Source organism: Zea mays, chromosome 6 (assembly GCF_902167145.1).
Source record: "Zea mays cultivar B73 chromosome 6, Zm-B73-REFERENCE-NAM-5.0, whole genome shotgun sequence".
NCBI lineage: Eukaryota > Viridiplantae > Streptophyta > Magnoliopsida > Poales > Poaceae > Zea > Zea mays.
This window is the reverse complement of record NC_050101.1, coordinates 5,899,341-5,916,727: the sequence shown is the minus strand read 5'-3', so window position 1 is coordinate 5,916,727 and position 17,387 is coordinate 5,899,341. Positions and strand designations below refer to the sequence as shown.

Here is a 17,387-nt window from a genome sequence, read left to right as displayed (position 1 = left end):
TCGCCTCCTCGGTAGAGGTGTATGGGATTGGCCGTCTCTTGGGAGATGGGTAACATGACTTGTGGGTAAAGATGCGCAACCTCTGCAGAGTGTAAAACTGGTATACTAGCCGTGCTCACGGTCAAGAGCAGCTCGGACACTCACATGATTAAATTATGGAACTTAAACTCAATTTGTCATATGCATTGCATCGCAGGTGAGGTTGTTACTTTTGTTCTGCTACTTAATTGGGTTGGTATTTACTTATACTTAGTAATTGCTAATAAAATTTTGACCAACTTTAAAAGCAATGCTCAGCTCTAACCATCCTCTTTGGTAAGCCTTACACTTCACGTGAGCTCCCACCTTTGGCGAGTTCATGCACATTATTCCCCACAACTTGTTGAGCGATGAACGTATGTGAGCTCACTCTTGCTGTCTCACACCCCCCACAGGTCAAGATCAGGTACCACAGGATGAGGCGCGTGGAGGATGCTGCGATGTGTTCGTGAGAGGTCTAGGTCGTCGTCTCCCAGTCAACTTCGGGTTGCTGGACCGTTGTCTCCATATAATGTAATTATTTATTTATTTTGTACAAAACTCCGATTATATAGTAAAGATGTGACATTCGATCCTGTGCCATGATTCATCATATGTGTGAGACTTGGTCCCAGCACACCTGGTGATTATGTTCGCGCCCGGGTCTTGGTGCCCCAAAATCCGGGTGTGACACCTTAGGCTTGGCCTTATCTGGTCTTGCTAAGTTTACACCTTCCATATGAAAATCCAGTTTCTACAAATCAAAAATATTAAGTCAGTTTTTATATTCACGTATTTCATCATATATTGTAGCAATGTTATTACCTTTCTAGCTTCCACATCCGTAGCACTACTATCAACCAGACGCATATCAGTGTTATGTTCCAATGTTAATATCAGCATATTACAATTATCATCCTTAGCATTGCATTCATTTGTATTAGACTCCATTAAAATTTCCTGTGAAATAACGCAAACTCCAGTGAAGACACAATTTTTATAGAGCAGCATAAATAATACATTATAAAATTATGTTCCATACCTCGTTCCCATCATCTAATTTGTGTAAATTGTCTATAACTATGTCTTCTGTTTCATACGCTTCGACCTACATCATCATTACATACATGGATCATTATCGACATGTAATTATGCAAAATTCATAATAACACGATGTGCGTACCTGGATGTCGTCGCCAGAACTTGTGCCACAACTCTCACCAGTACCTATATCAGGCTCCACACGCATCAATAACCCTAATAATTCGTCCATCATCTCTAGGGCTTTATCATTCCTAGCTTTAGACAGACTCGCATGGTGTACTACTTTCATTGCTTTTTAAGCAACATCTTCTGTCTATATGATCTAGTTTCTGCATCTTTTCCTTTCAAATTCATATCCTCTCTTGAAAAAGCCACATCTTGTCGCGCAGAGTATGTGTATCGTTGCAAAATATACTCACTCGAGATCCTTTCAATTTGTAGATGCATGAAAGCGCGTACAAGATGAACACAAAATAGACCTATAATTGATTAAACATACATTATGTCATATATTAATTGCAAACAGCTATGTATTCGTAATAATTTAGAATTTCATATAGAAATAATCGTTTAGTATAACATACCTATATGCTCCCAATGCTTGCACTCACATGAATACTTTCCGGCATCCACATCAGCCCTTATTTTGAATTGGTGTTGATCCCAAACAATTTTATTTGATCTTGTAGTATGTTTCACTACCCAATCATTTTCATCACCCTCTGTATCACGGTCTATTCGGTATGCAGTTGCATATTTTACGGTCTCCTGAAACCTTGTCATCACAGCTCTAGTGTATGCCCTTGCAACTCTTATTTCAAACATATACAATGTAGTTGTATCCTTTTGACCCTGAAAATTACACAATATAGTATTAATACCGTTTTGTTTTTAATAGCATAAAACATATGTTTATCATTTTTTCACTTACCATGCATCCTAGTGCCTCTTTGGCCTCTTTCATCTTCCTACTATGCAGGAGCTTCATCATTTGCTTTGCAAATTGATGAAGTGGTGTGTTTGCATCCACGTGGGCACTCTTCACCAGCTTGTTCATGCTCTCGCTTCTTTGTGTAGAGACCATAAGACCACAATAGTCTCCTTTGAAAAATGCAGGTATCCAATCTTTGCGTATTTCATATAATCTGACAAGGGTGTTGTTCTCGTTTAGCTGGAAATCATCTAGCATCATTTGCCAGGCAGCCTCGAACTCCATTTCATTCAATGGATGATGTATTATAGATTGGAACCTTGTTTTGAAATCCATCTCCTCAAATCTTGCATACAATTCATTCAAGTGGGGCATATACCTATTTTGCACATGCCACAAACACAATCGATGTATTGTGTTTGGGAATACTCTGCCTAGTGCGATTGGCATAGCAGGGTCTTGATCTGAAATAGATAAATTTACATAACATTATGCAAGCCAATATGATATCATACAGTACGTGCCATAATAAATACGAGTCATTTATTACAACATACCTGTCAACATCACTCGTGGTCCGTCACATCCCATGCATGTTTTGAACGTATTGAAGACCCACTCGAATGTATCAACTGTCTCGTCTCCTAGTAAAGCAAACCCAAATATTGTGCATTGTAGGTGGTGGTTCGAGCCAACAAACATGCCTAGTGGCTTATCATACATATTAGTCTTATGTGTAGTATCAAAGGTAACTGCATCACCAAAATCAATGTACTCGGCTTGCTAGCTAGCATGAGACCAAAATATGCTTAAAATCTTCCCTTCTTTGTCCAGCTGAAAGTCTGAAAAAATTGTGGATTATCTTTCTTGCATAATGAAAAAAGATAATAGCTTCGACACATCATTTGCATTTCTTTCCCTTTGCCATGCTTTTTTCCTGTCAGAAAAAATGTAATGATTATGCACTATATCTAACTCAACACATTACGATTGTTTCTGTAATATATAATACAAATATTGTCAATGCATAATACACTTAGAGGTTACTCATGTCCTGCACGATTATTGGAACGTTTTCTGGGCCACCATGCATTTCTGTAACAAAATCCATAATGCAATGTTGTGGAATCCTGCTTTCTTGCATCGCACTAAGGAACTCCATATATTCACGATCATGCGTTTTGTTGCATTGCAATTGCCCTTTTTTCTGTATCTTTCTTCAAGAATTCATGATTATGCTCATAGTTTACCAGATCAATCCAGACGGAAATAACATTCTCTTTAGCATCATCGTAGATTTTTTTAAGTTTCATCCCAACCTTGCAATGTGTTCGTTTTGAACATGTGTTACGTATCCTTGGATTTCCAGCTACCCTTTCAGCATTCTTTCCTTCCATTGAACAATTCAACCATTTACAATTCTTCCGCTCCCTATATTTCTTCAATGGAAATCCAACCTCGTATGCATATTGACTATAAAAATTTTACGCCTCGTCCACGTTACTAAATGTCATACCGACTTTAGGTATCAATCTTATATCAATATTGTCCGGCTGCGCACAGAAATTTAACATTTACGATTCAATAGCGACTAAATCTAACGTAATATAGGTACAACATTACAAAAAAATATGTATCAAAATATGAGTATCATATTTGGGAGAACTTACATGGCTTTGAAGAATATGAGGTGTGTCCTGTTCATTCGGCCCAATATGTCTCATGGGGATGTGCTTCTCTGCGCCGACCACGTCTGCTGTTTTTGTGTGCTTATCGATATGTCCAGGTGCCCTCAATGTCACCGGTGGAGTAACATAGACACCCTTTGTGTAAACGGCGATCGCAGACGCTACAGGATGCACGGCCGGCGAAACAGACGTACCTGTTGGCTTATGCACAGACGATACAGGTGGCATGTCATCGCCAGCGCCGGTGCTGGCCATTTTCTCGCCGCTAATCGCCGGCCGATCCTCTCACTTCCGCCGCCGCTAACCGCTGCCAGTATCTCGGATACGAACGTGGACGAGCGGCTGTAAGTTTGTATTTGTTTACTCCCGTAAATGCGCCTTTATTTTCGCGAACGATCAGCACATCTTTTCCTTATCTAAAACCGGTGGAGTTTTAAATGTTGCATGGTTTACGCTATGATGTTTCACAACGTTATGCAGTCGTAACCGGTAAGCACATGGAAATATTCGTTCCCGTGATTCATGTCATAAAAGATTCTATTAATTTATGCATGAGTTATGCTCATTTCTACATATATTTATGCGTGCGTATATCGCCTGTCGCGTCTCAGCCGAGATATGTGGCTATCCTATGCATGGCTGACGCAAGCCGGCGTACAGTGGGCCGAACGCGACCCGATCGCCGTCCTGGCTAGGGCTTCGCCCGCTAACGGAAGCACAGAGCTTCCATTACCTCTTCCATATATATATATATATATATACTTGAAAGAAAAAGAAAGAAAAGGACAAGTAAAAGAATACATACGATGTTTATTTGGTTCCCATGAATTAATAGGAGTTATTGAGGGGAAAACCGAAGAGCGGAATTTTCTAAAATGGTTTCAATTTATAGGATCTAAACATGTATTTTACAGGACACGTAAATGATGAATAATGGAGAGAGTAGGTAGGTCGGTAGGTTGCATGCACACGTTTCAAGCAGCGTTTGGACCGGCCAGAAGAGCTGTGCTATCAAATCAAAATCAGGCAGGCAACGAGGCAGTGGGCCACTCCTATCATGCAGCATGGAACCAAGAAGCTACTAGCTAGATCTCCTTCTCCAGTGAGTCGCTCAATAAATCCGAAAGCTCAGCGGTTTGATTGTTTTAACCACCATTTAATTTGAAGCATATATAATAAATATATTGCAAACAAAATTAAAAAGCCTGAGCTGCCTGGCATCCCTCCTGGCCATACAAACTACTCCCTTCCTACATTCTTTTTTATTTATCGACGCGGACGACAAATATTCGACAATAGTAGTTAATAAACTTTGTATTTCTTTCTTTTCGAGTTCAACAAGTATTTGTGCACAGATTTCCCTATATATACCATAACATCCTCATTCCCCCGCCGCGCCGGCTTCATCCCTCTTTCTTCTTCTTCTTCTTCTTCACACAAGCGTGCTCCTTCTGCTCTTGTGCTAAGTAGCTAGCTCACAACAGAAGAGGACGAGAGGAAGCAAGGCGGCGGCGGCGGCGGCAGCAACAACATACACCGCTGGCCGTGGCGCCATGGGCATCCTGGACCACATGTCGCATGTGTGCAGCATCACGGAGACGAAGGAGGCGCTCAAGCTCAGGAAGAAGCGACCGCTGCAGGTAATGCTTGCCTTTAATCATTATATATTTAATTTCCTCCCATGCATCTGCATGCATGCCTGATGAGTTTTGATGCATGGGCGGTGGTTGCAGACGGTGAACATCAAGGTGAAGATGGACTGCGAAGGTTGCGAGCGTCGCGTGAAGAGCGCGGTGAAGTCGATGCGCGGCGTGACGAGCGTGACGGTGAACGCGAAGCAGAGCAAGTGCACGGTGACCGGGTACGTGGAGCCCGCCAAGGTGCTGGAGCGCGTCAAGGCCACCGGCAAGAACGCCGAGATGTGGCCCTACGTGCCCTACACGCTCACCACCTACCCCTACGTCGGCGGCGCCTACGACAAGAAGGCTCCCGCGGGCTTCGTCCGCAGCGCGCCGCAGGCCATGGCAGACCCCAGCGCTCCGGAGGTCAAGTACATGTCCATGTTCAGCGACGAGAACGTCAACGCCTGCACCATCATGTGATGCATGCATATGTATAGTCTCTCGATCGTATCATGTGTAGTAGTACGAGCTAGCTAGTGCATATCGATCTTCGTACTGTATCATATCGATCGAAAGAACCTTAATAGCCAATACAAGAGGAATGTGAATTAAGCAATCTATATAGTATATTACAAACTAAAACTTCTAATAATATCAGTCTATTAAAATACATATAATAAGCAAACTATCTATGTACCACTACAATTTTAACTAATTAAGCATGTTGTTGTCTCTATACCTGCTGCCGCAAAAAAAAGTGATGTAATCTAGGTTTTAAACCTATATATCCACTAGCCTAATAATTAAACTTGAAAGGTAAATAACGCAATCAAGACATATAATATCAAAACAAGATCTTAAAGACAATCGAGATACAAACTCTCATTAATAACGCTAATATTTTTAGCAAGGTGTTAAGAAGCTTCTTTCTAATCTTTATGGTAGCCTCTCACAAGGATGCCCACGCAAGGGCCAAACTCTTGATCGGGCAACTTCGTCGATAGCACGGGCTCTTCACCACACACAAGTACGGTTCTCTAGGATATTATCTCCCTGACCGATCATCGTCGTCTTCATTATCGATTGATCAGCCAAAACATTGAAGGCCTCGTTCTCACCACATGGCACGGATGATGTAACCTTACAAGATCACAAGCCCATTTGAATATATCTACAATAATGTGCACAAGCATCAAATCATAATGAGGTTCTCAAGCCTCACTAAACACTATGTCTAATATGGAGCAAGCGCTATAAACAGTGGTCTAACTAAACTAAACACTTTGCAAAGTAGCTATGGTAATCATTCAGTGATTATTTTAGCACTTAAGTGTGTAGAGCTACCTAAGATGAGCCTCAACTTATTTGCTATGTCTTCAACCCCACACATCTCAAATGGTCGGTTGAGGAAGTATATATAACCTCCAAGTCCAAACACAAAAATTCTACAAATTAACCAGACATGTCTATGTATCCACGCCTCCACATGTTCTTCTTCATTTCATTTTGTCTGGGCTTCATCTATCTTATTGTGTCTTAGACACTTGCATATACCGGTAGGTTTTTCAGTACATCTTTCAATGCCTTACTTGAGGTATCGATCATCCGGATTACCCTTTTGTCTTAGTATATAAGTCAACTTTATATTTCTTAAACTATATTCGAAGAGATCAGCTAGTAATGTTAGTTCAGATAGTTATGCTAGTCATCAAACGTTAATACCTTAATTTAAATAATAAGCTTTGGTCCATTTTTCTCAATCGATTTCCTTTACTCGATCGTATCTCATGACTAGGGGGTAAATTCAAATGTTTCTCCATAAAATTTTAGTTCAAAAATGATTAGAAATAGAGTCTGATTTGATCCATTTTAGTTCAATCGATTTTCTTATCTGATTTGATCCTTAAATTTTATAGTATAAAATTTAGAGGGCAACAACGATTGTCACCCCTGACCGGCCATATAGTAACTACTGAAAGCTAGCAACAACGATTCGATCTTGTTGGTTGCTGCGAAATAATTAGAAATAGTTCAAAAATGATTAGAAATAGAGTCCGATCCTAATCTAATCTGATCCTTAAATTTTATAGCGTAAAATTTAGAGAGCAACAACGATTGTCACCCCTGACCGGCCATATAGTAACTACTGAAAGCTAGCAACAACGATTCCATGTTGTTGGTTGCTGCGAAATAAACTCTGGATACTAAATTCAAACGGACTTGTAGTAAGATGGAAGTTTAGGCCCGCGGGCCGATCAGAGCTCGGGCGGGTTGAGTTGGGCCCAATTCCTTGCTCAGTTTTATCTTTTTTTACCTATCTGCGCGCGTCGTCTTGAGGCTCCGCTTGAGAACCAAAGTTTGTGGATAGGAATCCATGGATATCCTTTGCATTCTTTATTCGGTTTCAGTATTCTGCAGTCTCTTTTACCTTTAAATTTCTCTGCAACTTAAATCTCTATGGTGTCATGCTTGTGCAAGAGCACACCATACATAAACATGCATATCAACAGCACACTACAGGAATACTCCCTCCGTTTCTTTTTATTAGTCGCTGGATAGTGCAATTTTGTACTATCTAGCGACTAATAAAAAGAAACGGAGGGAGTATTATTAATCACCCACGACGACCACGAGCCACGAGGTGAAAATTAAAGGAAACATGCGCATGCCATTCCTAATTCTACTAGCTAGCTGCTTCAAGTTTTGGGCTTCATTCATGAGAAAATGGTGGAATCATTTGCATTAATTTGATAGGAAATGACGATGGGTTGTTGCATAGCGACAGCACACTCACTGCCTGACTGAAGAGAGTGGGTTAGAAAGTGAACGATTCTTAGTTGCTTGCACCTCGCCTTTTTTGTACGTTATTGACCTTATTAGAGACTAGTAGAGGACCTGGCACCATCATACCATTGTTGTTGACGACCACACACCAGCTACAACTAGATAATACGGACCAGAGAACGCAGCGAGTATGCATGTCATGCTTAATTAAACGATGAAGAACGCAAAGGTTTATGAGGCGGTAAACCATTGGGATTGATTTGGTGACCAGGGATCACGGGAGGATTGAGGGGAATTGATGGAGAAATTAGTTTAGTTTATTTCCCCCTCAATAATCCACTCTAATCCTCACGTGATCACCTTGTCACCAAATCAACCCTTGAAAGATGATCAATCCTGCTTTCGTAGAACTAATCTATCCAACTCTCACCCGAAAGGGATCCCATCAGAGCAAGGACGTCGTCAGATTGCCCTAGATCAGTCAGTAAGCCTAGAGCATTGTCCTTGATTATCGGATCAAGCGACAAACAACTAGCTAGGGTTAGAAGGGTAAAAGAGAGGTAGTTGATTGATTTTTGTTCGATTGGATGTTGAATACGTCAATGGATTATGATCCTCTTAAGCCTTGGGCCTTAGAGAGTAGAGACCACGCAAGGGTGCAGGTGTACTAGCTAGTGTTCACTTGCTATTAAGTTACATGCATGCAACCGAAATTAGAATGGAGGGGGTGATTGGTTTTGATGTGACTTGTGATCATGTTTGCTCACCTGTATCTGTATGATAAGGGATGGAGTTCACAGATATATAGCAGAATCAATGTCGATATATGTCATCTGTAAAGAGTAAGCAGTCCAGTTTCTGGGGTGCTCTGGGAATTCCGATTGCCCCAGACTGCAGCAACGTTCTGCTGAGCCTGTTTCGGTCGTCCGCTATCCCAGCGAAACACTACAACATGTTTATTCTCCTCTGTTGCTGGCAGCTTTGGAAGCGCAGAAATGCTGTAGTGTTCCGTGGGGAAAGATCCCCTCTTGCGGCTACCATGCTGTTGTGCCGCTCTGAAGCCGGATTTTGGAGGTCCAGGCTGCGGCACGAGGACCACCAGATCATGGCTGCCTGGTGTTGTGTTTTGCATGTAACGTAGCGTTACCACATCGATGTAATCTATATCCTCCCTTGTTGTACTGTCAATAGGCGATTTGGCCGCAAAAAGCAATGCAATTTAGGTGGGAATTCTATCCCCCGGTGATATTAAAAAAAAAGTAAGCAGTACGTAGTTAAATAAATGGGCCGTGTTGATGGGACATGCATGCAATTGTGTGTTTAGAACCAGCTGGAGTTGCTTGAGTTTCCATACAGCTGACCATTCATGTTTCGATCATTGTGTGTGTGTTGGTTGAGTTGGAAGTTAAGTGTAGGTCTGCAAAAGGTTGGAAGTTTTGGGTTGAGACTAATGAATGCCTGACCAAATTGCGCGGCACTAAGCGTCCATCCAACTAGCTAGGAGGGCGATCGAGAAAAAGAGGAGTACGTTACGTGGGGTGGTAGGGACTAGGCTGCTGTCTCTTGAACACGATGTGCCACCAACCAGCCATACCATGCTACCTCATCTATATTGAACGAAAGAGCTGAAGGCTCTTACAGCAAAATCAGCTAGCATGACCCGACAAGGAGATGATCAAAGGCAGCTAGCTAGCTAGCTAGGTGGAGAAAATTGTGGAAAGAAAGTTCAGTGGGGACTGACAGCAGTGTCGTGTCCTCCTGACTTGCGAGGAGAAAAGAGAAGAGGAACACGATTTAAGTGCGCATATTTATTTATATACATGTTTTGGATGTTTTCTTTTGGCTCGATCAGAAATTGATCGTCGATATGGTGCGAAGGAGATAAGGTGATGCATGTAGAAGAACATGCCTCAGCCTCTAGCCTCTACTTGGTTTATCTTTCTATTTCTTCTTTTACGAAGAGAAAAGAAAGAAAGAAATTGATGTAGAGATATGTGGACTGATATATATGCTCTGAAACTGACCCAACCCAAGGTGCAGTGATGGATGTGGACGCCTCACCTGTCGCCTCCACTAGACTCTCTTTCAACTTTCCAAGCTAAGTGTTGTTCCCTGTAGGGTTAGCTGGGGCACAAGTTAGTTAAAAGCGCTCTCCCCCTCTCTCTCTATATATGTATGTATTAGCACTATATGCTAATAGGCAGGATATATATATAATATAATTGCTAGTGCTGGCTGCAGTTTATATATCGACCAATGCAAGAATGAATATATATATAGGTTGTAGATGATCTTCTTGGTTCAGCTGTTGTTGCACGCATGATTATTTCTCTGCTGATGAACAAAAGTATAGACTGCTGACTGCAGTTTGGGATCAGGAGGATGAAAGAATCACAGTCGGATGCATGTCACATGGTATGATAAGAGAGAGGACGAAATGATATGATTATCGATGGACCAACGACGGTGCATGATGAATAAAACCACAAGGAATTGAATTATTGATGGATATGCATGGGGGCCGGGGGTCATCAGTCTGAATTTCATTCATCAGCTAGCGGAAGCTTGTAATTTCAGCGACAAGCAGCTAGCTAGCGCACAAATAAGTCGATAGTCAGCTTGAAATAAAGATGCTTCATCTATGAGCTAGCTATGTGCCGTACGTACGTACGTGCTTTAATTTTACTTCCGCTGGCTTGTGAATGATCAGCGTCCTTTTTGGAGGCCAAGTCTTGAGAAAGACCGTACTGAATCCATCCTTCCTTCACGCCAAAACCCAAATGTAGGCCGGACTCAATATACAAACCAATATATATATATATATATATATATATATATATATATATAGCCAATAATTAATATTCTTCTAATAGTATAAAGTTAGTAGCTTAATTAGAATGTCTGCCTGCCAGTGCCAGTGGCAGGCTTATAAACACTAGGAGTCGTCCCTTCCTTGCTCTGCTTTCCTCTCTGCTAGCTAGCTCTTGTCTTGTCACTGAGTGAGCAGAAGGAGTGTGTGGTGGAGTGCAAACCAAATCAAACGAAGAAAAGTGGGAGCGAGGAGGAAGAAAAGAAGAAGAAGAAGACGACGACGACACCCACCACCAGCAGCAAGCAGCAATCAGCAACCAGCATAACGAAATGTCGATCAAGTACTGCGACCAGCACAAGGACTGCGAGCGGCAGCGTCTGTACCGTCGCTTCTGCGCCGCCCTGGTGGGCGTCATCGTGCTCGTCCTCCTCATCGTGCTCATCGTCTGGCTCGTCCTCCGCCCCACCAAGCCTCGCTTCTTCCTCAACGACGTGAGCATCGTGTGCATCAACGTCAGCTCCGCCTCCTACCTCACCGTCACCATGCAGGCCACGCTGGCGTCGCGCAACACCAACGACCGCGTCGGCATCTACTACGACCGCGCCGACGTGTACGCCGAGTACCGGGCGATGCAGATCACGGTGCCCACCGCGCTGCCGCCCTTCTTCCAGCCGCCCAACGACGCCGCCGTCTGGGCGCCCTTCCTCTCCGCCTCCAACGTCCCGCTGCCGCCCTACCTCGCCACCGCGCTCACACAGGACGAGACGGCGGGGTACCTGCTCGTCACCATCCGCGTCGACGGCTGGATCCGCTGGAAGGCCGGGGCCTTCATCACCAGCCACTACCACCTCAGGGTGCGCTGCCCCGCGCTGCTCACCGTCAACGACGGACAAGGAAGCTACGGCTCCAACGCCGGTGGGGGGCTCGGCTACTTCAAGTTCCAGCGCGCAGCACCCTGCATCGTAGACGTCTGAGATCGATCTCGATTCAAAAATCACATTAAAGAAGCTCGGCCGGGATGAATTGAACAAGAAGCCCTTTTCTTTTTCGTAATAAGATATATACATATGAATCAAATAATAGCTTCAACTCTTTGGTTTATTTTTGTTGCTTTTTTTTCTTTTTTTTGTTTGGATGGGAAAAAACGTAGACTATATTGTAGCAATTAATATCTGGAGGATATGCTTCTAGATGGATGGATATATGAACGAAAGGGCCGGCCGCCGGGAAAGCTCAGCTAACTTTGAGTTACCTCTACTTTTCCCTATCTCTGTACTGTAGAGTGTATTTTGGATTTCCTCGAGGTATGGTGGGACAAAAAAAAGGACTATTGCTTTGAATCTACGGAATTCATGAGAGGGACAAACCCACACACACACAAAATGTAAGTGTACGTGTTACTATTAAGTTGTTGATGTAAGTAGACTTTTCACTCATTGTCATACTAGTATGATCAAATTAATAGCTATTAATTATCCACCATATATGATTAACTTACTTATGTGTACTCCCCTGATCTGCCATATACTCCATCGCCTCTATTCTTTTTTATTTGTTTAAAAATAAACTAACGGACAACAAATATTTAAGAACAGAGGTAGTATATTTTATATGTGTTCCTTCTAATCTACTATACACACTCAGGTGCTGATTAATTCAGCAAGTTTAGTTCCCACTCAAGCTATAGCTACTTTACATATATTTATATATATCAGGCTGTTGAGCAGCTGCTGTTACTCCATCCATTGAAATCTCCCTTCCTTTACTCAGCTAAAAGTTGTTGCTACTGTTGACCTCTTTTTGTCTCCAAGATGACAATTATTATATTAATTACGTAATCTCGTGAAAGATCAAGACGAACTATATATAACATTAATTATACATGTCAGAAATTACCCTAGGTAGCCACCTTACTACTCTCTCCGTCTCATTATATAAGGCGTAATTATTTCTAGATCAAAGACCAAAAAATACATTTAATTCTATCTATATCAGTGCATCGATGTACGTGTGTATAGAAAGAATATGTCTTATATCGTAAGATAAAAACAAAAATGGTTATTTCTTATATTCTAGTACGAAGAAAGTGCTGTCCGATTTTTGTTTTCACCTTATTATTCAAAAAAAAAGCCAGCTGGGTGGGCCGTTTCAGGCCCGGTGGCCGAGCAGCCCACCACCGAGGCATGTTTTTCTAGGGCAGCAGCAGCAGCCGTGCTTGAAAAAACGAGCGGAGAAAAGGCAGAGTGGCGGCGGCGTTCTGGAGAAGAGCAGTTCTGCGCTCGTCGATCTCTACGTCGCCCTTCTGCAACCGTTTCTCCCTCGGTTCTTTAAGTATAGAGACTTGCTCCCTGCTCAGGAACTCGCCAAAAATTCCAGCTCTCTGTTCCTATTCCTCCTCTCGGTTCCAGTCACAATTTGGATCGATTCCTTCGATTCTTGGTGTTCTGGTGTTAATCCTGCTGGTGGAAGAAGGTGGAGGTGGTACTGCTTGTGCGCAGCGAGGTTCTCCTGCGCTCCGTTGTCTCACCAGTGCACCTGTGTGGTGCTCTGTTTGTTCTGATTATTGTCCACCGTGGCCTGGTGCCTGGGCTCCCTGCTGCGCGGTGTTCGTCTTCTCGGGTTGGTGCCGTGGACGTCTCCCTCGGCTCCGGCAGCGGCTCTAGTATCTCCGTCTACCTCCCGCCGTGCAGGCCCGGACGTGGGCGGCGAAATTGGTTTTCTGGGACAGAACCTTGTGTTCGCTGAGCTGGTCTTCCCACGTAGACAATCTACGTGCTGTGAGTTATTCATTGTCTCACTTTATTTACTGTTTAATTTTGTGCAATCTGCTAGTATTAAATACTTGGGTGTGATTGCACTGTTGTGGGCGGATTTGTGTGCTCGATGATGATAGCGGTGTAGTGAGACAACGTGACAGTCTGGGTTTTAGTGTATTATCATTTTAAGCATTGATATCATTTGTGCCTAATTAAATCTCTACACAGAAGAAGAAGAACTCTCCACAGAAGAATCTGAACCAACCTAAGTCCAAAAAGATGAAGAAGAAAAAGGAAGACTTTATCTGCTACGTTTGTGGTGTCTCCGGGCATACAGCTCGGAGGTGCAAACTTAGGAAGGGAAAAGGTCCTCCACCTCAGCGCAAAAAAGGGAACGTGGTGGTTAACTCCACCCCAGGGTATGCACCTCAGGCCTTTATGGCAAGTCCATCAGATGACTGGTGGATGGATTCCGGTGCTACTGTTCATATTTATGCTGATCGATCCATGTTCTCTTCATTCTAGGGATACAACAGCGCACCAGTCTTGATGGGAAATAGTGCTCCGGCAGCAGTTTGAGGTACTGGACAGGTCTACCTGAAGTTAACTTCAGGAAAGACGCTCGTGCTGAAGGACGTACTCTATGTGCCATCGATGAGCCGGAACCTCATATCAGTGTCGCTGCTATGTCGACAGGGTCTCAAATTAGTGTTTGAGTCTAATAAAGCGGTCCTGTCTAAGTTTGGTACTTTTGTTTGAAAGTCATATGAGTCAGGCGGTTTGTTCCGTCAATCTGTTTTGAATAATCATTCTTCTTACCATGTTAATGTGGTCTGTAATAATGATTCCATTAATGATATATGGCATTCCCGTTTGTGTCATGTGAATTTTGAGGCCATTAAGAGATTAAGTGGCATGTCTTTAATTCCTGAATATAAACATGTTAAAGGTGTAAAATGTGGTATTTGTGTGCAAGCTAAGCAGCCTAGAAAACCGTTTCATACGGTTGAAGGTAGAAGTACAACTCCTTTAGAACTAATTCACTCAGATATCTGTGAGATGAATGGTATAATCACAAAAGGCGGTAAAAGGTACTTTCTTACCTTGATAGATGATGCTACCAGGTTTTGTTGTATTTACTTACTCAGAACTAAAGATGAGGCACTAGAACACTTTAAGATCTATAAGACTGAAGTTGAAAACCAGGTAGACAAGAAAATTAAAAGGCTCCGGTCTGATAGAGGAGGTGAATACCTTTCCAACCTTTTTGATGAGTACTGCAAAGAGTGTGGAATCATTCATGAAACCACCGCTCCATATTCACCTCAGTCAAATGGGGTAGCTGAAAGGAAGAACCGAACAATGTGTGACTTAGCAAATGCTTTATTGCAAAGTTCGGGGATGCCTGACATCTGGTGGGGCGAGGCAGTACTCATGGTGTGCTATGTCCTGAACAGGGTGCCGCCTCGCAACCGTGAGGCCACACCCTATGAAGGATTTAAAGGAAGGAAGCCAGATCTTTCGCATCTTCGAACTTGGGGCTGCCTTGCAAAGGTGAATGTCCCGTTGCCGAAGAAGAGAAAGCTAGGCCCTAAGACCGTAGACTGTGTCTTCCTGGGTTATGCACATAACAGTGCAGCTTATAGATTTCTAGTGGTCCATTCCGAGACAAGCGAAGTTGCTATAAATGTAATAATGGAGTCTCGGGATGTGACATTCTTTGAGAGCATCTTCCCTATGCGGGATAAGGAAGTAGTAGCCCCAGATGGTCCATCTCGGACATATTATCTGCCCTCGAGTGTCAATGACCAGACTCCAGATTTGGAGTTAAGGAGGAGTAAGAGACAAAGGACTGAAAAGTCTCTGGGTGATGATTATATTATCTATCTAGTGGATGAAGAACCACGCTCCCTCACAGAGGCATATACATCTCCGGATGCAGAGTACTGGAGGGAGGCTGTCCGTAGCGAGATGGATTCAATCATCTCGAACGAAACTTGGGAGATAACCGATCTCCCAGCTGGTTGCAAGCCTGTGGGCTGCAAATGGATCTTTAGGAGGAAGAGGAGACCTGATGGTACTATTGAAAAGTACAAGGCCCGTCTTGTGGCTAAGGGTTTTACTCAAAAGAAAGAGGAGGATTATTTTGATACTTATTCTCCGGTGGCTCGATTGCCCACAATCTGTGTGCTTTTAGCGCTGGCAGCTGCTTATAAACTTCTTGTCCATCAAATGGACGTGAAGACAGCATTCCTAAATGGAGAGCTGGAAGAGGAAATTTATATGTAGCAACCAGAAGGATTTGTGGTTAAAGGACAAGAGAGCAAAGTGTGTCGCTTGATTAAATCCTTATACGGTCTTAAGCAAGCTCCCAGACAATGGCATAAGAAGTTTAATAATACTCTGACCACTGCCGGGTTTTGTGTAAACGAAACCGACAAGTGTGTGTATTATCGCTTCTCTGGGGGCAAAGGTGTCATCATGTGTTTATACGTTGATGACATATTGATATTTGGGACCGATTTGGAGGCTATCATGGAGACAAAATTATTCCTCTCCAAGAACTTTGATATGAAGGTGTCGGGGACCATAATTAGGGGTACCCTCAAGACTCCTAATTCTCAGCTGGTAACCCCCATCAGCATAAAGCTGCAAAGGCCTGATGGGTGCGATTAAGTCAGGGATCAGTCCATTCGAGTGACTCGATCACGCCTCGCCCGAGCCTAGCCTCGGACAAGGGCAGCCGACCCCGGAGGATTTCCGTCTCGCTCGAGGCCCCCCTCCAACGGCGGACATATTTCCGGCTCGCCCGAGGCCCTGCCTTCGCTAAGAAGCAACCCTGACTAAATCGCCGCACCGACCGACCAAGTCGCAGGAGCATTTAATGCAAAGGTGGCCTGACACCTTTATCCTGACGCGCGCCCCCCGGCAGAGCCGAAGTGACCGCCGTCACTTCACCGCTCCACTGACCGGCCTGACAGAAGGACAGCGCCGCCTGCGCCACTCCGACTGCAGTACCACTTGACAGAGTGAGACTGACAGGCAGTCAGGCCCTTCCAAAGGCACCATAGGAAGCTCCGCTCCGCCCGACCCAGGGCTCGGACTCGGGCTAAGTCCCGGAAGACGGCGAACTCCGCTCCGCCCGACCCAGGGCTCAGACTCGGGCTAAGTCCCGGAAGACGGCGAACTCCGCTCCGCCCGACCCAGGGCTCGGACTCGGGCTAAGTCCCGGAAGACGGCGAACTCCGCTCCGCCCGACCCAGGGCTCGGACTCGGGCTAAGTCCCGGAAGACGGCGAACTCCGCTCCGCCCGACCCAGGGCTCGGACTCGGGCTAAGTCCCGGAAGATGGCGAACTCCGCTCCGCCCGACCCAGGGCTCGGACTCAGGCTCAGCCCCAGAAGACGACGAACTCCGCTCCGCCCGACCCAAGGCTCGGACTCGGGCTCAGCCCCAGAAGACGACGAACTCCTCTCCGCCCGACCCAGGGCTCGGACTCGGGCTCAGCCCTAGAAGACGACGAACTCCGCTTCGCCCGACCCCAGGGCTCGGACTCCGCCTAGGCCTCTGCCGACGACCTCTGCCTCGCGCCGACCCAGGGGCTCGGACTCGACCTCGGCCATGAAAGACAGACTCGACCTCGGCTTCGGAGGAGCCTCCACATCGCCCAACCTAGGGCGCGGGCCAGCTACGTCAACAAGGAGGCACCATCATCACCCTACCCCGAGCTGAC

General features: G+C 44.4%; 2 protein-coding genes across 2 annotated transcripts; both read left to right on the top strand.

The window, feature by feature from the left end:
• Positions 1-5,066: 5,066 nt before the first annotated feature.
• Positions 5,067-6,015, top strand: LOC100281644 (uncharacterized). The gene is made up of 2 exons (NM_001154563.2): positions 5,067-5,321; positions 5,415-6,015. Exons 1-2 carry the CDS (start codon positions 5,235-5,237, stop codon positions 5,781-5,783), a joined length of 456 nt encoding a protein of 151 aa, NP_001148035.1. The 5' UTR covers positions 5,067-5,234; the 3' UTR covers positions 5,784-6,015.
• A 4,979-nt stretch (positions 6,016-10,994) lies between these two features.
• On the top strand, positions 10,995-12,379 carry LOC100284275 (uncharacterized). Its single transcript, NM_001157170.2, has one exon. The coding sequence runs from the start codon at positions 11,229-11,231 to the stop codon at positions 11,871-11,873; it is 645 nt and encodes a 214-aa protein (NP_001150642.1). The 5' UTR covers positions 10,995-11,228; the 3' UTR covers positions 11,874-12,379.
• The last annotated feature ends 5,008 nt before the right edge of the window (positions 12,380-17,387 follow it).

Excerpts from the sequence above, each read along its gene's own strand:
- LOC100281644 (NM_001154563.2), top strand. The coding sequence starts at position 5,235 with ATGGGCATCCTGGACCACATGTCGCATGTGTGCAGCATCACGGAGACG. Across the intron at positions 5,322-5,414 it reads GGAAGAAGCGACCGCTGCAG|ACGGTGAACATCAAGGTGAA; the intron begins GTAATGCTTGCC and ends CGGTGGTTGCAG.
- LOC100284275 (NM_001157170.2), top strand. The coding sequence starts at position 11,229 with ATGTCGATCAAGTACTGCGACCAGCACAAGGACTGCGAGCGGCAGCGT.